Source organism: Plectropomus leopardus, chromosome 17 (assembly GCF_008729295.1).
Source record: "Plectropomus leopardus isolate mb chromosome 17, YSFRI_Pleo_2.0, whole genome shotgun sequence".
NCBI lineage: Eukaryota > Metazoa > Chordata > Actinopteri > Perciformes > Serranidae > Plectropomus > Plectropomus leopardus.
The window spans coordinates 16,098,714-16,120,489 of record NC_056479.1 but is presented as its reverse complement, the minus strand read 5'-3'; the positions used below and the strand labels follow the sequence as shown (position 1 = coordinate 16,120,489).

General features: G+C 42.0%; 1 protein-coding gene across 1 annotated transcript; it reads left to right on the top strand.

The window, feature by feature from the left end:
- The first annotated feature begins 221 nt into the window (after positions 1-221).
- s1pr2 (sphingosine-1-phosphate receptor 2) lies at positions 222-20,331 on the top strand. Its single transcript, XM_042505667.1, has 2 exons — positions 222-645; positions 17,135-20,331. The coding sequence occupies exon 2, from the start codon at positions 17,266-17,268 to the stop codon at positions 18,379-18,381; it is 1,116 nt and encodes a 371-aa protein (XP_042361601.1). The 5' UTR covers positions 222-645; positions 17,135-17,265; the 3' UTR covers positions 18,382-20,331.
- Positions 20,332-21,776: the final 1,445 nt, after the last annotated feature.

The following is a 21,776-nucleotide window of genomic DNA, read 5'->3' as shown; positions in this document are numbered from 1 at the left end:
GAGGAAGTGAAGAGGTTGAACATCTGGAATTCATTTGTGTGCTCCAGAGTAGAGAAAAGCTCTAAAAATAGGCTTTAAAAAAGTATTTTCCATATTAATTGCCGTCCACAGGCTGGCTACACTGTTATATTCCGACACTGGGGCTCGCGACTGTTATGGGCATATGACGTTTCCATACACTCTCTCGCGTGTGTGTGGGTGTGTGTTTGTGTGTGTGCGCGTATTGTGTGCGCGCGCCTCCCTGACGCTCCAAAGCCCCGTGGAGCTGTTGTTCCCAGAGAGCAGGACAATCAGACGGACTGTTGGATAAGAGCGACAAAAGAGAAAGTGCTGTTTGTAAAGAAGTCCTTTTTGGCTCCTTTTTTTTTCCTATTTGGAATCGTCGCGCTTTCGGGTGATCATTGCAGAGTTTCAGCGGCGGCGCACACACCGGTATGGATTTACCAAAGACGAGACGAGACACGCCGTCTAGTCGTCCGCCAAAGTTTTGATTGTCACCGCTGCCTCTCGAGCCCGGAGCGGAGGCAACGCGCTGAACTTTAAGGCAGCATTTGTGGAAAGTAGTGACCACATGTGAGGAGCATTTGGAGACAAATACTTTGGCCGGAGCGTCTTTTCGCTGCTCTCTCCTACATCTCTCATGGGGTAAGTAAAATATAGCTTGTGTGTGACAGTCTGCATGTGCTGCAGCAGCCTAACAAAAGGATCTGATGTGTCCTGCTTTACAGTTTTACGCGTGAAATTAGTAATTGTCAATCCTTCGCGCGTAAACTTCACGGTGTTTTCTGTTAATAGTGAACTGAAAGTCTACACTGACGCTCAAAGTTGACTCATAAACACATAATACAACAGAACAGCCCACATTAAGCAACACTTCTGCACGATTACAAGCAGCAACCAACCTCCAGCCTGTTTTAATGAATAACATCGTGTGGTGTTAAATATTAACAGGCAGGGTTACAGCTGTCGATCATACAGGGTGTAGGGAGTGGGGGTCAATGCATTTTGCTGCATCATATGTTGTCTGTATAGCTGTTGTTGGGCGATGAGCTGCGTGCACCCCGGGCGCGTCCTCGCAGGGGCCCTCACGCATATCCTTGGAGCCGTTGCGCAGCCTGCTGTGCCCCCCCCCCCCCCCCCAGCGCTGACCCCTCCGATGTTGTTGAGGCTTGTTCATCCGTCACTCTAAAGAAGGCATTGTATTGAAAGGATGTATTAATAAGACAAAAGCCCCCATTATCCTCATGTACCGGAGTTAATCTCATGGGGCTGGAGATGTGCTCCCCAGAGGAAGGCACAGCTTTAACAAGAAAAGTCTTCATACAGTGCATTGTTTTAGAGATTTAAAATAAGCAAAATGTAAGAGTACTACTAATAAGAACATTCATTTGTGTTACAAACAAGTGCATATTGGATCATTTGCAGGAGTCTGTGCCATCATTTGTAGGCCTCCTGGCTCCTTATCAGCACTGCAGTGACCAAACAGCATGTTTCCTTGTGTTCGAAAGAGTAAACCCTGTAGAAAAAGGGATACATAGGTGTTGACAGTCCTACCATGAGGCATCCAGTTGTGGGAGAATCCTCAAATCCCAGTGAGATAAGATGATAAGAAGGAGGAACTAATGTTTATTGCCCAGATAAAAGCTCCCATCCATCACCCTCTGTGCTGTTGGTTCAGTCTGCACACTGCTGTGCTCATTAGCAGGGAAACTAAAAAAAAAAAAAAGGCTTGTGGCATTAGTTCAATCTCCAGCCGATGGCTAGAAACTTTCAAATGCACACTGATGCTGTAAAGTCTGCTGAATAAAGACTAGGGAACACCTTAGTGAGATAACATCAGGAGCAGGGGGTGAAGAGGAAGCTTGCTCGACAGCATGAGAAAGGACTATGATGTGTCGAAGGCCCTGTCAGCAGGTTCATTGTGATGCTGGTGTTGTGTGAGAGCAGCGTGGTTTGTTTTCGGGGGTTGCACGGCCGCTAAAAGACTCAGGTGTGTCTCTCAGCATGCCTTGGACTTGCTGAAGACAGGGCAGCCGGCCGGCCGTCTGTATTTAGCCAATGTGGCTGCATGGCTCATTGCACCAGAACAAAACCTGCCACCCAACCAGGCCTGCCCGCTGCCTGGCTTCTTCACACACTTCACCATCCTTGGCGCGGGCCGGAGTGACCCTAGGGTGCTGTGAATGGCGTCAACTTATTGGCCAGACACTTCACAGCTCCAGGCACACGCAGCCTTCCTCAGACACAGATGGTATTAGTCTTAGCGGTCTATATAGAAGAAAACTTTTATGTTACAGTGCAGGCAGCTCTGTCCAGCAGCCCATGACATCATGAGTTGAGGATCTGCATGTTGCTGACCCAGCTCGCTGTGCACAGTGGCCCCATTTTCCTCTACAAGATGTAATCGGACCCTACTCAATGGGGACTGCTGAGGATAGCGTGAGAAATGAAGACAAATAGATGAGTTGAGTAAATAAATACATGTTTAAGTGCATGGACGAATAAATAAATTGATGCAAATCCAGTGGTGGGAACTGGATTTGCAGGGTTTTTTGTTTTTTTTTAATGGAACAGGTCTCTAGGGGGGTTGAAGGCGGGGATGGGTGGCGGATGGGTGGTGTCGATGCTTGAAGGATGCTCGGGTTTCAGCTCAGGCCTGAGAGCTCTGCTAGTAGGAAGCAGTGAGAAGGCTTTTCCTCAGGGAGACCTGACTTCTCTTTTGTTGTCTACACTCATCGCTTTATTCAGCCAGATTGGAGAGTTGACAAAACTGTAAGATCAGAGAAGCAACCTGCCAGAGGCGCTCAGCCTGTTACCTGGTTAAATGAAACCAGTCAGAGGTCAATGCATGACTTTCTATGGGAGACAATGTGTTTGTTTATGCATTGCTTTTGGGCTTTTCCTCTGTGATGGTAATAAGTGTTCTGCAGAGAGCCATCTGGGTTTGGAGTTCTAGCTGGTACTCCCCCCTTTAGCTGGAAAACACTTTCCTTGGGTGTGGCAGCTGGAGCAAAATAAACGCCTTCTGTTCGTAGGCTGCCGAAGCGCAAGTCACAACACACAGCTGACAGCATGGAGCTTTCACACAGACAGCCAAGAGCTGGGAGTGTCTCAGATCAGTGAAATAAATATGGCGTCCACTGCCTTTTTTTTTCTTTCTTTTTTAAACCCATTTTGTAAATGCAGTCGCTAATAGGATGTCTCTAAAGACTGTGTTTGTTTTCTGTAGGCAGGTAGAGAAACACACACGCACATTTGCATTGTCTTTCCCTCCTTTTCAAAACAACCTTCTCAGTCGCTGTTCTGATTCTCATATAAACATTTACATAAGCACAAAAGCTGATATTTGACGGAGACTATTTTAGGAAGCTGTTTTACCCATTGAGAGAATCCATTAGCTTTAAAATCTCCTGTTACATTCCTTTCGCACTTGAAGGACTTGGACAAACTATGAGACCCCCCATGACCAGGCGCTGGTGCTTGTAGTAGCATGCAAGGATTTCCTGACGCTCTCTGTGGTGGGGATAAGGCTGTTCTTCTGCTGTCAAGCTCTGACCGGCCCCTTGTTCTAAGCTGCTGCCAGTTGGAAATAATGCTGCAAATTGCTTTTTTTCCCAGAGCTCTGACTGTCATTTTTCATTGTGCAACGTCGCTGCAGAGACAGGAACATAGCACATCTTTCTGGGACAATGACAGGTAGATTGAAGACAAGGTTTCTGGTTACTGCTGCGGCTTTGGATGGGGTCTGCAGCACTTTGCAACCTCTCTTTAGGTTATGCAGTGTGATTTATGAAGTGAACAGGAACAGCCTCGTACTGTCTGTTCCAGCGGCAGACTTAATCAGTGTGGTCATGTCGTGGTTTCCTGATCTCTGGTCATTCTCAGCGCTCACTCTGCAGCGATCTTTGGAGCAGGTACACATTAAGATGCTGCGTATTTTTTGGAGACCTCCTCCTCTTTCTTCTTGTCTCTTGGAAGCCTTTGTAATCCAGTCAGCCTTGTTTGTGCAGCTGGAAAACTCTGCAGGATTACTTCAACACCCTGCCTCCCCAGATCCAGAAGTAAGCTGGAGACAGTTTTCTTGGATTTTGAATTGCCTCCCATGCAGCCAGTGAAAGCCTGTTGAATCCATTTCATTTTCTTTGGAAAGTCAACTTGATTGCCTCCCAGTGAGCTTTTTCAGACTTTAAAAAATAAGGCAAAATAGCCAACTGTGATGGTCTGTTTTGTTAGAATGAGCTATTAAGATTGTTTATCCTGTAAAGGCCTCAGATTCAGTCTTTCCAGGCTTAAAGACACGATGGAATTAACCTCCAGTCAAGCACAAGCTGGGTCACACCAAAGGCCAGACTGCTCCATCGTAACAGACAGTTTGAATCTGTTTACTTAAAACTAATGTGACAACTTCTCAAACATGTCCGTTTCAACGAGCGTTGTCGCGGTCAAAGTCAAGTAGCAGTTGTCTCAGACCCTCTCAAAAGCTGCACCGCAGCACTTTCTGACCTGTTTGTTATTTTTGCAAAATATCCCCTGGCACAGTGCTCTACCCAAACCTTGCATAAGACTTGTAAAGCTGCATAAAAAGCCAAGTTATTTACAGTGGGGCCTTTTCTTTTTGAAAATGTTTTACTCATGTGATGTTGTTAGGAAGTAAAACAGACATAGTATAGCTCCAAAACTCAGTGAGTTTTGCCATGTGCTATGTTCCTGTCTCTGCAGGTAAAATAGGTCTTTCCATACTCACATTCACTGTACTTTAAATGCAGACTGTTTTGGCCCTGAGCTAATTTTTTTTTTTTTACAGTTTAACCCTATGGAACCTGGAGCGACGTCACTTTTGTGCTGCTTTCAGACACCTTTCACAAGTATTTAAAGTGGCAAAGTGGTGAGATTTCTTTCAGAAGCATAAGAAAAAGGAAATGAGCAACTTGGTAAAAATGTTCCACAAATTGCTAGAAAATATATATCATAATTGCACATTTAAAAATTATGTTACAGAATTTTTATCATTTTTAAGCACGATTTCCAGGTTATTTCCTTTTTCTTTAACTTTCTTTTTTTTTTAAAAACTAATTTCAATGTTATTTTCTGTACTTTATTTTTCCCCACTAATTTTTGGGTAAACTTCTTTTTGCGTTGCTTATTGCCTTCCTTCCATATTTTCGAAAGAAATCAAGCCAATTTGCTCAGGTTTCAAAGGGTTAAGACACAGTGTCCACATGCCAAAGAGGCTGATTTATGTTGAGTTTTCACGAAACACATTTTCTCTCATAATTCTTAAATTGTATAAAATGCCTTGGAGCAACTGTGCACTGTGTGGACACAACAATGTTCCCTCTCCAGGCAACCGTGTTTTTCTCCAACAACAGAGCTGTGTTTAATGGATGTGTGTTTGCCAGAGGAGTCTGGAGTTGTTTTCCTATGCTGGACCATGAGGAGAGATGGAGGGCCTCCACCGATTCATCATCTTATCAGGAGGCACTAGGCGCAAGCAATCAGGGTGGCTTTGTGCCTCCATGTGTTAGCCTGTGTAGATGGTATCGTTTTCCACTGTGTATTGCTTTGCTTCACAGCCAGCACGCCCCCGTCTGTCCTCCACTGTATCTTTGATTTTGGCATGCTGTCTCATGACTGTGACGATGCTCAGTGGAACGAACGGGTGTCACAGCAAACCCTCCACACTCAACATACACACTCAGATATACATGTCTCATGTTTGCTGGCACGTCATGCAATAAATAACCACAAGCTCTCTCACGGCAACCTCGCAGATTCCCAATGCAACAACAGAACATGAGAAGGGGTGGAGTTCAAGGTGTAGCAACAGAGTAGAATAGAAGCAGAGAGCCAGGACAAAAGAGACCTAAAAAGAGGGTTCAAAGCCATTCATTAGGGGGAGACCTCATTGTAAAGACAAGGACATAGGAAGGTGTGAGAGCGGCCGAGTGGTTGAAACTTGAATCAAGCACGCCTCAGTATTCATGCCTGATGCAGGCCGATCAGGCCATATCTACCGTGTTACACCATCCGGGGAACACGTGTCATGTCTGTATGAAGGACTCCATGTGGTTAACACTTAAACTATGCACGCACAAACCTGACAGATTCACAGCTGAGCATTTTCATGTGTGGTTTACCACTGTTCCATGTAAAGCTTGATATTCTGAGAATAGTTAGTTTTTTTATCATGCTGAGCAAATCTCAGGACATTTTGCACATGCACGCTACAGAAATACACACATTTGTCTTCACGGTAATTATGATAATGGTGCTATCTCTTTGAAAGTTTTATCATTACACTTACAAGAAACATCCCACGTTTTTGTTCTGACAAGTTTAGGACAAAGATCTGAGAGAGTAGTTTCTTGGTGCAGTCGAGCTCCAGAGTTTCATGAATCGAGAGCTGATTGCACTGCTGTAATGAAGTCTTTAATAGGGCACTATAAGAACATGTCTGCCCCAGATGTGTGCTAAATAAATCCTTCTTGATGTGTGTTTAATCACCTCTTTGTGGCCTTGTCTTTTGATCTCTGTGGTGAAGTTTAAAATTTACGAGAGGAGGAGGGGGTGTATGAGAGAGGACCAAGTGGCTCTGCAAATCAGAGAGCTTCATGAAAGGAAAAATATGCAAAATAGAGCAATATAAAAACATGAATAATTTGGAAGACAGTGACTTAAGTTGACAGCAGTGGTCTGAGGGTGAAGGTATTACAGTAATTGCCTCTCAGGCGCCACCCTTGGAGATCCCCCCTCCCCCAGTGAGGCAGACTGGGGAGGGGGGTGTCTGCTGGTCATGCGGGTTCTGGCTCCTGAGGCTGTATGATGCCCCTTTTTTTTTCTTTGTCTCCTCTCACTGCCGGTCTAAGAGCCACAACACATGAACAGCTGCCATAGATAAAGCATTGCAAAGTTGCAATAGACGAATTGATCGAGGAGAGGAACAGAAAACAAGTCACTTTAAAACAAAAAAAAAATCACTTTTGTTCCTGACTGAGCTGTGTTGACAGTCTGGACCCCTCAGAAGAGGCTGTACCCAAACTGTCAAACTGCTTGACGAGCGAAAGGGTAATCCCTAATTAAACGATGAAGCCTCATGTATTGGGGACACCCACTCCCCTTATATCTAGCAGCTTATACGAGATTTTAATGAATTGTGTTAGCATAATAACGGAAAAAGAGAGAGGAGGGTTTGGAGGTAAAGTTGCACTTCAAACACAGAGTGAAAAAACAAAAAGGAACCGTTTACTCTGCCATTAAAAAGGAACTGTTTTGTTATCTGCCATGATGCAGGTATCGTGACTCTGGTGTAAACTTGTAGCACTTCTCCATTTTTTGCGTCCTAAAAAAGGATGTGATTTATATATGTCTGCGATACTGTCGGCCAGTTACAGACAATTCTTTGCCAAGTTTTTTTTTCTATTAAATTTGTTGTTCCCCCGCTCGAGTTCCTCTCCAGGCTACAAACTGTGACATACTGCAGGCCCCCATCTCATATCTCTCAGTCTGTTCTTCCTCTAGACCGTGCAAGTTACAGCGCGACACCGAAACAGACTCTGTCTCCTTTTTTCGTTTGTACTTCCCCTTAAAACCCCTAGTTTTCATTTGTATGGTGATTTCGTGAGCCGCTGGCGTTTCAAAACAACAGATCCTGACGACTTATTTGCCCGTAAATCCCTCCTCCATCCTCAGCCCACGCTTTTGCTTTTTGAGTGCAATGCTACAGTGTTTGAAATTACTGCCAAAATGTGTCAGACTCTCTGTCTCTCAGGATTTTACTACCTCGATTTCCGGCGTTTAGCAAAATCAGTAAACGTGTAAATATCTGGTCAAATGGTTGAGAAAGGACAAAAGTGAGCGCATGTTTAGCACTCTTAGCTTGACTGTAGATTGCTGAAGGAAACTGCTTGTAGTGGCATTAAATTCTTGAAGAAAATGCCTTTCTATTTAGGGTAAACTTTACTTTGTACCACAGTAGGAAGTTGAGGTTGCTGATGTTTTTGTGCACAATGTGACCTCAGATGTGTTTGTTTTTAAATGTTATTGTCATGCATCTTCACTCTACTTCCCTGTTAAATCAGTTTTATCAGCGAGCTTGTTGGCAGTGTGGCATGTAGCAGTGATAACAGCAGCAGCTTAAGATAAGCTCAGGCAGTCATGACTAAACGTGCAAGAACTGATCTTTTGCAGATGAGGCACTGCTAAAGCCACTTAACAGTCAATGTGTGACTATTTCGTCTGTACCCAAGGTCGTTTAAAGGAGCAGTCGTGTTACAGCAACAACATGAATCCTCTTTATCTGCCAGTTCCAGTGATACTGGAAACATAAATGCTTCTTTTTCCCGGAAATTGACTGTGGTCAGTCAATAGTGTTGCTGTGCTGATGTGAAAAGATTTTACACACACAGCCGCGGGGCTCGGGGATGGATGGAGCGTCAGAGAGATGCTGCAGCCACCTGCCAGCAGACACAGTCCATCCCTGTGTTTCCTGTAATTGCACAGCATGATTGCATGGAACTGCTCCATGCAAAAAAAAAACCATAACGGGCCCATGTGTGCAGTGGCTTGTGACGGCCTAGAGGAGCACCGAGCTGGCAGTGTAGACAAAGCGTCATCAAAGCTGATAAAGTTTAAGTGTAGAGAAGAACTGCAGGTGTACATCTTTCAGTTTAGTCATTTCCTCAGCACCTCCTGTGGTAGTGGCGGTGGAACTTTGTGGTGGTAGTTAGTTGTGTTTTCTTCCCTATGTCTGGCATGTCAACACTTGACTGGGGGGAAACACTGTGACTACATGCTGTGCTTTGCATGTGGAATTTTCCTCCGACAAGCCACCGCTCTTCTGCTGTGTTTCCACTGTATACACTTTAGGTTCACATGAAATAATAAAGACACCTTTGCTTTATTCAGATTATATCCTGTTTGAATCAGGTTTTCCCCGGAAACATGAGCTCACCATCTGCCTCATGCACAGCTGCAATCGCCCTGAAATACTAATTTCCTCCTCAAAATTGTCATTTGGTCTGTAAATCAGTTAAGATGCTGGACTCAAAGGAAAAGAAAGGTGGATCGATTTAGTCTACAGTAATAGCAAAGCACTCTTGGACATTGATACCACCATTATCGGCTGTGAAACTGAGCAGGAAAGAACGAATCACAGCCGCAGATGCTTTTTGTGTATCCATGATGGATTACTGTATGGCTGAGATTAAGTCCCAAAGAAAAGCCTGGTGTCTCGTAGAGGGCGCAGGAAGTCATTAAATCTCCTTAAAATGGAAAATGTACATGATTAACTTTTTCATTTTATAGTCCAAACAAAGATCTCTGTGATATGGTCTCATGCTGCCGCCTTTTTAGAGCACATGCTGTGCTGTGAGAGAAAACAGACTGCGTTGGGTCTGTGTTGCCAATACAGCCGCCTGTGAGCAGGGGGTGTGAAGGGCAGATGGTGAAAGATGCGTTACAGGATGTTTCAGAACACAAACTGCTCCTCAGAAACTCGCTGAGTGATTCCTGTAGGTAAACAAACGGTAAACACATTTCAGTGCGAATAAGATAAGATGGAAATGTAAACTGTCTGCAGATCAGTTTAGTCATCGCTCTTATCTAGACCAAAATGTTTGTGGGAGATTATACATGTGACTGAAAGTGTGTGTACATGTACACACTGAAACACTGACATGCAATCTGTGTCAAGGGTTAGAGGTAGGGCTGAACAATTAATTGAAATTGTACTGAAATAACAATATGGCCTCCTGCTATTTTAAAATAGAATATTGAATATTTTATAAAGGTGTAATGTGTGTCAAAACACCATTTTGAATAATTGATATTAAATATATTATATAAAATATAAAATTAAAAAATTAATAAAACAAAACACAAAAGATATTGTCTTGCTACCAAGATCTCCTGATAATTGACAAATTTAAGAAACATCTTTTTTTAGGACAGATCATGAAAAAAATCACACCATAATTATTTAAATATGTTTTTCAATTAAAATATGGACTGTGAGTGTAGCAGCTAGAAAGGCAGTTACAAAGAACTGGCTTCAGCCAAACACCTCATCTATAGAGCACTGGTATTATTTCATTTACGAAATATTTTTAATGGTATGAATAACCTTTCAATGACTCTCCAGGAAATTAAGGTTGAGGAAATAGTGGATAATGCATTTCCCTGAAACACTGTTATTTTGTTTAAATTAGTTCATTTAAATGCTTTAATATTTTTATTATCAATTTATCTCAAATTCAAAACATCCAATGTTCTGTGTTTAATGGTTCACTCATAAAGTTACTAACTAACAATAACTATGTTACTGTTGTTAAGTGAAATCAAATAAAGGGAAAAAAAAGAAAAGAAAATTAGAATGATAGTGTAAAAATGATCCTGATTGCAAATCATATCTTAATTGTAATATCAGACAAAATTAATAGTAATATGATATTCTTTTTAAAATTGTCCAGCCCTAGTCAGGAGCTCTGTTTCTTTCTCCCCAGAGAAAGTAGAGCCTGGTTTAAGTAGAGGGTAACAGGTAGCAGGTGGTCTAATGAGGCGGCGTTGCCTTGGTTTTTGGTGAGCAGACGCTCTGCTAATTGGGGCTTATCAGGTGTTTGTGGGAAAAACACCTGAGGCTTTTGTGTAGCCGTCAGCCTTGTGATGGAGAGGGGAAATCTGTCTGTTGTTGGGATTAAGAGAAAACAAGAGTCAGTTTTCAGCAGCTCCCTTTTGAATCATCTTTTTGGAAGTTAGAAAATCCAGCAGCTGTTAGCAACTGTGGTTCTGCTGTTGATTTAAGCCTGTTTTCATGGGTAAGTGTGGCTGTGAAAAGTAGGCCTTACAGTGAAAACCCTAACAACACATCAGTAGCATCTCTGCATCATTTTTGAAATGATGAGAAGCTGCTGATGACAAGGCTTACTAAAAGCTGCCTCATAGGATATCCTGTCTCAGGTGTCTGTCTCTTGTTTGTCTTCCTTTGTGTCTCTGGTGCTTGTTTCAACCCTCTTGTTCACAGTTGCTTCTTTCATCACCTTTTCTAACCGTTTCTGAGCTTTACTGTGAAATTCAGACAGGATATTATGCTATTCGTCTTTGTGCAACCTCTCTTAACCTTCACTTTCATCACTTTGACAGTTATTAGGGAAACCTAAGAAAACCAAAATCTTCATCATCTGTGATCTCTTAAAAAAATTATTTTATTTTGTTTTTGGGGGATTTTTTCCCATTATTGATAGGACAGTTGTAGAATGACAGGAGATGTGGAAGAGAGAGGGAGAATGACACCCAGCAAAGGGCCACTGGCTGGAATCAAACCCGGGCCGCTGCAAAGGCCTCGGCATATGGGGCGCACACTCTAGTAGGTGAGCTAGAGGCCACCCCATAAAAAATATTTTAAATGCACATATTTCTAACACATATATATATATATACATATACACACACACACACACACACACACACACACACACATATATATACACACACACAGTAAATGCATTACTTTGCAATACCTGATACAATTTAAGTGTATTTACATTGTGTTTACGTCATAATGGAAGAAGATGAACACAAGTTCCAAGTTATTTGGAAACTTGAATGTGCTGTCCCAAAGTAACTTTTTGGTGCTACAATAACAGTAGTATTCATAGTATACTCAGGTTTTCTTTTAAAAACAAAGAAAGCAACCCAAATGTAGATAAATTTAACTTATCAAAAATATATCTTTAATGCATAAGCGCATTAATTCAGTGTACACTCATACAAAGGCTCGGATGATATCAGATGAATTAGAGCTCGAGGCGGGCCGTGTTCATTCCTATAAAAGTTGCTCAGTGGCACATGAAGCAAAAATGGTTTAACTGCAGTGTATGAAATTATGCCGGATGCCTCTGTCCATAGAGCAAGTGCTTCCACCAGCCAAGTCGGCTTCTTCCAGTGTGTAAAATGACTCGAATGTGTGGCTCTTCTTGACTTTCCAATTGTAATCGGACCAAATTGATTAAATCTTTAGTAGAGGGTTGTGACGCTCAAAAAATGTATCCACTGATTTACAGAAGTCTCTTTCGCCATGTAGGTCAATGGAAAAAGTCTTTCTGTGCTGCAAGGCATCACATGATGTTTTAATTTCACAGTTTGACCACTACGAAAATAGGCTTTAAAGCCTGGTGCACTTACTGGAAGCCTGGTTCAGGCAAGTAAAGTTACGCTGGTTAGGTTTAGGATATAAATATGTTGACAACAAACCTTAAAATAACTCTGTTTACCAAAATTTCATACAGTTCTGAGAACCGACCTCCTGGTGGAAAGTCCTGTGTTTTGTGACGTACCCACCTCTCCCACCTTGCCTCATTACAGTGACTGCTTCCCTCTTTACTCTTGTCAACACATTTGCCACATGATCACAGCCTTCCGTAATACATGGGTTACTCACAAATTACTGTTGGATTATAAACTAGTTTTGTTGCGTTACTTTTCATAGGTATCTGTACAAATTGTCCATGAGAACAGCCTTATTAATGCAAAAGTGTAATCAGTCGACCTGATTGGAAGTGTTTACGCATTTGATGCACAAGGAATATATCTGAATAAACTGTAAGGCTTCCTTCTTCCAGCCTTTACTTTAAAGGTTCAGTTACCTAAGGGTTGTAAGTAATGAAAGCATGGAGACATCTTCTCAGTAAAGGTCACTTTTAATGTCTATTGCCACAGAAGAACAACTCATCAAATAGTTCCTTGTTTTAACTCAAAGTAGGAGCAACTTAAAACAGTATATGTATTTAGCATTCATGAAATTAACTAGTTTATCTAAATAAATCAGAGAATAGAAAAAGATTATCTACCAAATGAAATAACAAAAACAAATCTCATCTAACCTTGTGTAACATATACTTATATACTTTTAATATTGTTCTGAAGTATTAACTCGGCTCACAGAATACCAGGTATACATAAAGGCTTTCCTAGTAATATTTACATTGTATTTTTAAATACACTGAACTAGTCTGTTGATATGTCTTCAGGGGTTTGTGCTGCTGTTGCACTGTGTTTGTTAGGAAATAGCGTGACAACATTTTTGACACTGTGTTGTGTCTATTGTGGAAGTGTGGAAGTGTGACAGTGATGTCTGGGTCGAACACAGGGCACAACTCTAAACGACGGGTCGGTCGGGAAGGAGGGGTTACGTAGCAGGAAGTGTTCACTCCTGTCGTCCAATCACTGTGTAAACATCTGAATGGCACACGGCAGGTAGAGCAGCAGGGCAGGGCTGCGACAAGAAGGTGCTGTAGGCAAACCAGCCCATCAGGTTTCACACACACAGTGAAATCCCTGTGATGACAGACGCAGAGTGCGGCAGGTGACAGGACAACCTTGTGCTGTCTACACAACACATATTGAGACCTGTCCAGAGTAAAACAGGTAGAGCTGGGAGAAAAAGACCATGCAAAAACTTTTTTTTTTCACTGCAGACAGGAGACTGTGGAGATACAGAGCCGGTCTATATCATCTGAGTTTTCCATTAATAATATCATTATAGCCTGCAATAATGTAACCTAACGTAATTACACTGGTGCAGCTGGTCCACGTGCTCAGCCTCAAGCCTCCTATTTGTGTCTATTAGTGGAGCTGGAAAGGATGGGGAGGGGGAGACAGGCTGTCCTGATACAGCAGTTGTGATAAGGGAGTGCTCGACTGTAAATAAATTTCTGCTATGATACAGTAGCAGCAGCCAAATAGAAGTGCGCTGTCCCAATATTAAGGCTGAAGGGCAATGCTATGCGCACTGAAGGAGACTATTGTTCTTTGTTCCTGCTTGAGGAAGTAGTGTGCTGGCAACCAATAGCAGCTATGTGTCCAACCTGCCTTTGTGCACGGAAATGCTTTGTTGCACTACTTTCTGTCTGTCACAATTAGCCGTACGTGTGAAGCAAGACTCCTGTGCGTGTGTAGAGTAAGTTCTGTGTGGTGGGACACGTCACATGATTGAGTTTATGTGTGTGTGGACGTCACAGTGATGTCTCAGATTCCAGCTTTTGTGTCCAGATGCCGTTCCACATGCATGCTCTCCATCTGGCTTTGTCTCATCCCCCTCTCCATCTTTCAGTCTCTACGGGTTTTGAGTCAAAGCCCAAGCAGAACGGAGACGGGGTTCAGTCCCAGTTTCCACTAAAGGTTTCCAGTTAAGAGCTAAAAGACCAGCAGTGGAAGCATCGGTGTTGAATTACCTCTGGAGCTGACCTACAGAGGGATCCTGTTGCTTTTGACAGGTTTAAGACACCAGCTCCACCTCTAATTAGATTTCCAGAGCCTCCAGCTTTCCTTTGTTTTTAGCCCTGGAGCTTCAGCCTGTTTTATTTTGTTTTGCTTATAGGTTTCTCCTTGAAAAGAAGCTCTCTTGAGTCATTTGAAGCCACATTAGTGGCTCACAAAGGTTTCAGTTAATTTGTCTGGGTGTGTCATAAAATTTAACAATTTATGAGGTCAAAGGTCTTCCACATTGGTTTCACACTAGTGAGCTTGTTTATGTATTCAGACTATAACATCATATGCTGTAAATGTACACATTTTGACATAATGCCATTGTGTGTAGTAATTATTTTAGTATTAAGTCCCAGACACACCAAACTGATAAAAAAAAAGAAAAACTACTGGCAACGGAGGCCGACTGTTGCATTGCCTCATGTCGCCTGAGTCTCAGCAAAAAGATTGAACCTGAACACACTGCAAACACAACAGCCAACGGCCAACTAACATGTACGTTCTGAACCTTCGTGAGAGGAAATTACTTCATATGAGCAGGTGGCGGCAGTCTGTGTTTGCCATTTTAAGGGGAAAGCAGAAGACTGACAGGATGGATTCAAGACAATTGTTGTTGATAGAACAAAGCATACGTCATGGCTGAAAAAAAAAATCTCACCTATAGATAAAGCGAGTTTGTTTCTATGTCTTGACCTTAGCCGTTTGTTTGCTTTCCTCTCTGTTTTCCTCTCTGACCTGTTTATGTGCTCTGCTTTTATTAACTGATAGTTTGCAGTTTATTGTGCTGTCTGCTGTGTTTCACCCTTCCACCCTGGTGGACAATAAAGATATATTCTGTTCTATTCTATTTCTCTTCTCCTGCACTGAGTTGCCAATCAGAGTGATTTCATTTACAGATGGACTCAGCAGTCTCTGGCACCAATTTAACATACTTCAATGTGTTGACTTAAAGGTCCCATTGTTAAACTTCAGATGCTTTTGTATTTAAAGCAGGTATAGGTGCTATATAAACTCAGTGACAGTATCAAAATGTCCACAGAAAAATGCACACAGTCCTTATACAGAAACCTTTGTCTTTGAACAAGCCATCAGGACTGTGAAGTTGTGATGTCACAAAGATACTATATAAAGGTAAATACTGCTGCTACAGTGTCGTGCCTACATGGAAGACTCGAAAACACTGACCAATCAGAGCAGACTGGGCTTCGGGACGAGGGCACAAAGAAACAGCTCCTAAAATAGAGCATTTCAGACAGAGGGTGAATACAGGTGTATTCAGGCAGACGGTGTGAGAGAAATGTTTTTTTTTTTGAACATTAAAGCATGTAAACATGTACTAGTAGAAACTCAAAACACAAGTATAAACCTGAAAATGAGGTCTTATGATTTGCATTTGGTTCACCACAGTTGAAAAGCTTTTTCTCATAGTCAGAGCAACTCCCACCTTTTCCTCTCGGGCATCTGTTTGATTTGCTGTTAGCTTGTGTGAACTGGTTGAAAGGGGCGGGGCGGGATAAAGAGGTCTGGCTGATCCGCAAGCTATGCTGAAGTTTCGAGAGGTAGATCACTGGAGTGGAATGGTTCTCTCCTCACAACAATGCCATGTGTTGACAGCCGAGTGCTCGGACAGGCTTAGTGGAATGTCCCCTTCAGACTGCGAGCGAGCCCTTTGTCTAACCCCCAGCACCCACAGAGTATTTACTTTTGTACCTGAAGATGATCTCTGCCTGAGATATTTGTATGAAAATAATCCTCAGAGTGAATTTAAGTTTCCCCACAGAGTCATTTTTTATGATAACACACAACTCCCTTTTGAGCCACAGGATTATTACTTTCCATTCCTTTCAGACCGCAACAAGCTGCAACTGTTGCCTGCGTGGGTGTTCAGTTTGGGGTGGACTCAGTGAGTGTAGTGTGTTTACTGTGCAGCCATTCAGTCATGTCATGTGATTGTTGGCCTTCACTTTAAACATGTAAATGCCAGTTTCTCATTTTGAATCTGTTTACCTGTCAGATCACTTCAGGGGTATTATGTAATAAGGGGTTTTCATTTTGAAGCTGTTCCTCCACTCTTTGACTTGAAATGTTTAGTTTCCACTGCTCAGGCTGAGGAACAGGTTGTTGCCTGGCTACTATGTTTTGCTACAGTGTAAAATCTGACAAGTTGATTTTACCTACAAACATCTAGTAAACAGATGGCCTTGAAAGATTAAGTACATATAATTATTAGTCTTATTTTATGTTTTATTATACCCAACTGTTAAGTTTACTTAAAATTTAGTTGTATTTACATAATTTCTTGAAGATGTTGTGACTTAAATATGACACGTTTAATTAAATCAATCTTTCCAAGTTTTGGCAAATTCAGTAAACCAAGTTATTTATCTGTATTCTCCTGGTTGAAATCCAGTCTATCACATTTGTATTTTCTTAAACATGTTATCAAAACAGAACTATCAGATCTTCTAACTCCATAATTGGCAAAACAATCGTTGTCATGATCCAGTTAAGTCAAACAGACTTGGTTTACTGAAGTTGCCAATACTTGGAAAGAACAAGCTAATTTCAGTTGTCATTTTTACGTTGCACAAACTTCACAAAATTAAGTAAATACAGCTAAATTTCACATAGTCTTAACGATTACATAGAAAGTAAACATAAATTAAGATTAATCGTTATATTTAATTTCTGTTCTCAAGGCAATCGGTTTCCAAGACTATTTTAAGTATCATCAGCTTGTCAGATTTTACAGTTTTACTTTGGCGACTGCATTACTTTCCTTAAAAATGTCTGTTTGCTTTGTCAAAGTTTATGTCATTAGTTAATTTCCCCAGTCAGTAACACCGGCCTTCTCTTCCTCTCTGTGTGTCTGCAGGTGACCCACATAGAGCTCCTTAGATGTGACTGTGGGACAGGCGGTCTCCCCCTGGCCTGAGCCCTCTTCCTGTCCTTTCCTTAAAGGCAATGATTATCGGCTTAGACGCTCTGCACAACTCCACTGTGTGAATGAATCTTTGCCGTAAAGCCGCTGTGCTCTGCCACCCTGTCACCATGAGGAGCAAGTATTCCCAGTACTACAATCAGAGTCTGATCTACTCCTACTATGCCTACGCTAAGAATATGACCACCCAGGAGCTGGCTAAACGTATTGAGAACAAAAAGCAGCTCACCACCCTCAACATTGTCATCGTGGTCCTCTGCACCATCATCATCCTGGAGAATCTGCTGGTCCTCATCGCTGTCTGCCGCAACAAGAAGTTCCACTCTGCCATGTTTTTCTTCATCGGCAACCTGGCGTTCTCTGACCTGCTGGCAGGCTCGGCCTACATAGCCAACATTTTCCTATCAGGGTCAAGGACCTTTGACTTGAAGCCTGTGCAGTGGTTCATCCGGGAGGGTACTGCGTTTATTGCTCTGGCAGCTTCAGTCTTCAGCTTGCTGGCGATAGCTATAGAGCGCTATATTGCTATCACTAAGGTCAAGGTGTATGGCTCTACCAAAACGTGCCGCATGTTCCTCCTGATAGGAGCGTGCTGGGTCACCTCCATCCTGCTCGGAGGACTTCCCATCATCGGCTGGAACTGCATCAACGACCTCCCTGAATGCTCAGCTGTGTTGCCGCTCTACTCAAAGAAATACATCCTCTTTGTTGTCACCATTTTCAGCCTCATACTGCTCTCTATTGTCATCCTCTATGTGAGGATTTATTTGATTGTGCGTTCCAGCCACCAGGAAGCAACCAACTCACCGGCCTATGCCCTTTTGAAAACTGTCACCATAGTGTTGGGTGTCTTCATCATGTGCTGGCTGCCCGCTTTTACCATCCTCCTCCTAGATTCATCTTGCAGGATACAGTTCTGCCCCATCCTCTCCAAAGCAGACATCTTTTTTGGCTTTGCCACTCTGAACTCAGCACTTAACCCCGTGATCTACACACTGCGCAGCAAGGACATGAGAAAGGAGTTTCTGCGTGTGTTGTGCTGCTGGGGCGTGCTGCAGAGCGGGCGTCCGGCTGACCGTTGTCTGGTCCCTCTAAAGAGCTCCAGCTCTCTGGAACACTGCACCAACAAACATGAACACCAGACCACACCAATCATGCAAGATTGTACCACTTGTGTCTGATGTGGTGCGAAAACATCAGAGTGCATGAATGTATGTATGTGTGTGAGCGAGTGAGAGAAAGCACGTGTGTGTGAGATCAAGACGAGAGGCTGTGATGTGAAGAAGAGATGTTTAAAAAAAAGAAGCGAGCACACCCTGGACTGAGATGCCTGGCAAGGCTACAATGCAGACTTTTTTTCTTATTACAATCAAAATTGTGTGAATTCACAATCAGCATTTAATCGATTCACTTGCGCAGCAGGTGTAACAACACAACGTTTCAAGAGGGGGACCAATTGAGTAGGCGAGAACTTTCAGAAATGTGAAAATAGCTTTTTCATGGGTACTCTCATTAATTCATATGGAGTCACAAACCATTTTCATGTATATGACTGTTTTTTTTTATCTTTCTCTCCAAACATGTAAACCCCTATAAAGAGCCAAAAATAGAACATAACATGCATGATGTCACAGTTATGGTGAGTTTTTCTGGTCGTGTCGAGAACTGAATCAATGCAAAGCTTGCAAAGTTGCACTTTGTAGATTTCTTCAGAGATTTGTTGTCCGTAGTAAGATTTAATCACATAACTTACTTACTTCATTAGTCCCACAGATTGTTCACTCATTCCTCACAGAGCTTGAGACAACTTGATCAACTTGACTCAGCACAGCACTCCAGAGAAGCCAAAATACCACAGATGCACCCTCAACAAAACCAGGGCTATATATTCCCTATATAACCTTGCTTAAACCATTTGATTAAGTACAATTTACATAATCTGCTTACATTTAATGCATGAAATTCTAACTTATTTGTAAGTGTTAATGTATGTATGATATATTCCAGCTCCAGCTTCCATCACTAACACCCCTTCCCCTCATTTGTCCTCATAATCTGTCCCTCTTGCTTTTACTGTTGTCTTTTGTATCTGAACAGTTTCCGTCGAGGAAGGCCTAATCAGAACACACATTTCCTGAAGTGAGTTGGCACTGATGAGTTTTACTCCATGACAGCTGTCCAGCAGCTTTGACTAATGGGGCCTGACAGTGTTGTAGCAGGGTAGCAGCAATGTGCTGTCTCTGTTTGTGCCTTTCTCTTGGGGAATTAGGCTGAATGTATGTATGAAGTGTTTGGGGCAGGCGCTCCAGTGTTGACAGTATTATTGATCATCATTTTGAATTACCAAGTTATTGACGAGCAGAGAGTGGGATGAACAGAGTAGGTCACTCTCATTGTGAAGTCTTAATTAGTAGCGTGAACAAAAAATTTGTTGTGAACATCCTGGTTTCAATTTGTTAGCCACATGCAGCTAACGATGTAAACATTTCTCATCTTTCCAAAGACCCCTCGCCTCCCCTACAAAATAAGAGGAGATCCGGTTTTAAATGTACAGAGGGGGGGATCTGCCCTCCTGGGAGGTCACCTTCATCCTCGTTCTCTGACATCCTATAACATGTAACTTCCTTCAGCCACAGGAAGTCCTGTTTTTTATTGTCCGGTTCCTGTTGTTCAGGGTTACACTAACCTTCTTCCTGTAGACACACATTCAAACTCTTCTCTCCCTCAGTGTTTTTTTTATTTTTTTATAATGACTTTTACATTTAGATGACCAAGTAGAAATGGTGAAAAGCACTTTGGCAGCTTCAGTGATGTTTGCTTTCCCACAGTTTTTTTCAGATAGAGAGGTGTTTAAATCTGTGTACCCGTCACTTCATTGTGTTGCTTGACTCTATGATGTTTTATAATAAATACATGAATAACTATGTATGTTTGTATGTAAGTATGTATGAATTTTTGTACAGTATGTATGATTTGTGTTGTATAAAATGTCTTGTGTGCAATAGCCTTTTGTGTCCAGTAGCACGCTGCCTGTGTTAAATCGGTACAATCTGAAACACTAATGTAGGTACATAAACTTTTTTGTTAATTTCATTCCCTTTTTTTAAAAAATAAATGAAATACTGAAATAATTCATGTTTGTGTGTTTGACTTTGACTCCAAGTTGTAAACAATTTCCCTGCAGCTGTGGCTTATCTGCAGGTCCTGAGACGCCTCCCTATTGTGCCTACATCTGAGAAGTATTCAAAATGCAGCATTTAATCCAAACATGCTCTGACAAGGTCAGAAAAACACTAGCTTCAACATGAAAGTCAGAAATTGTACATGCAAATGCTGCTTAGCCATTAATCATGGCTCTCTTACCTAATAAAATTGCTCAGTGGTTTAAAGGCTAAGGCAAGACAGGACTGCGATGGGAAGCTGGGCAGAGGGCAGGGAGGGTGAAAATGGGGTGTGGCGAAGAAGAATGTCCATTTGCAAGATAGTTTGTCTGAGAGACGCATAAAGAAAGGCCCCGGGAGAGGTTTTAGGGGTAAGGGGGGACACTTTTGACTTTGAGGGGAGAACTGACTTGTAGTGGCCTTGGGAGAGTTGGGCTTGTTTCCTGTCAGACGTCCAGGATTCCTGGGTGGGAACACTGGCTGAATCAGCCTCAGGAGGCTGCGCTGCTGGGAAGTCTGCCAAGTCTTTCCAGTGCCCTGCAGGATATGACATCAGACTCAGAAACCTGTAGGTGAAGCTGTATACACAAAACATTTAAGTCAGCAGCACACAAGACAGATGCATGCTGGTCTCTGCAGAATAGGGCAGTTTGGAATACTTAAAAGCTTAACATGGACAAAAAGCAACACACTTATTTAGTATCTTCAGTAGATTGCTGGTATGTAAATATAGTACAGACACACACAACTGCCTCAATACATACAGGTCGATAGATTGAACTTATTTGAGAAAACTCTTGGTATATGTGACTGGGTTGGATTTGCATGTACAATATGAGAGGGAGAGAATTCACAACCATGACTTGACAACCCAAAAACAAGTACAATCATTTGCACCCTAGACTCATAGATCTTTCATCTCCTCTAAATTGTCTGATTCATAACTACTTAATTACTTTATAGTAAACTTTCGATTTAATTGTGCACTATTTGCACTGTCTACTTCACAATAGATGTATATAATAACATTCTCCCACTTTTGATTAAAGTTACTTTTTGTGTTACATATTGTTTATATGTATTGCGCATATCTTTATGTTGTCTTAAATACTCAAATATGATGTTACTGAATAATTAACCTCTGCAATTAATAAAGCACTCAATGTATACATCACTCTATATGAAAAAGCAACATACTTCCATTATTATCAATGGCATAGCCCCACCTTGTGGTGAAATAGGCATATAGCGAGTCATATTGGAGGATATTTTTTCGATATACTTTTCAAATCTGCCATATAAAATCATTGAAGTCGCGCAATTGAACATGTGTATCTACGTATAAAAGAGATATCCAACCAGGATCTGAATTATAGACATACATCAAGGCAGAAAAGTGAGCCATCTACAGTTGT

Bases quoted from the DNA above. Each gene is read 5' to 3' on its own strand.
- s1pr2 (XM_042505667.1), top strand. From the start codon at position 17,266: ATGAATCTTTGCCGTAAAGCCGCTGTGCTCTGCCACCCTGTCACCATG.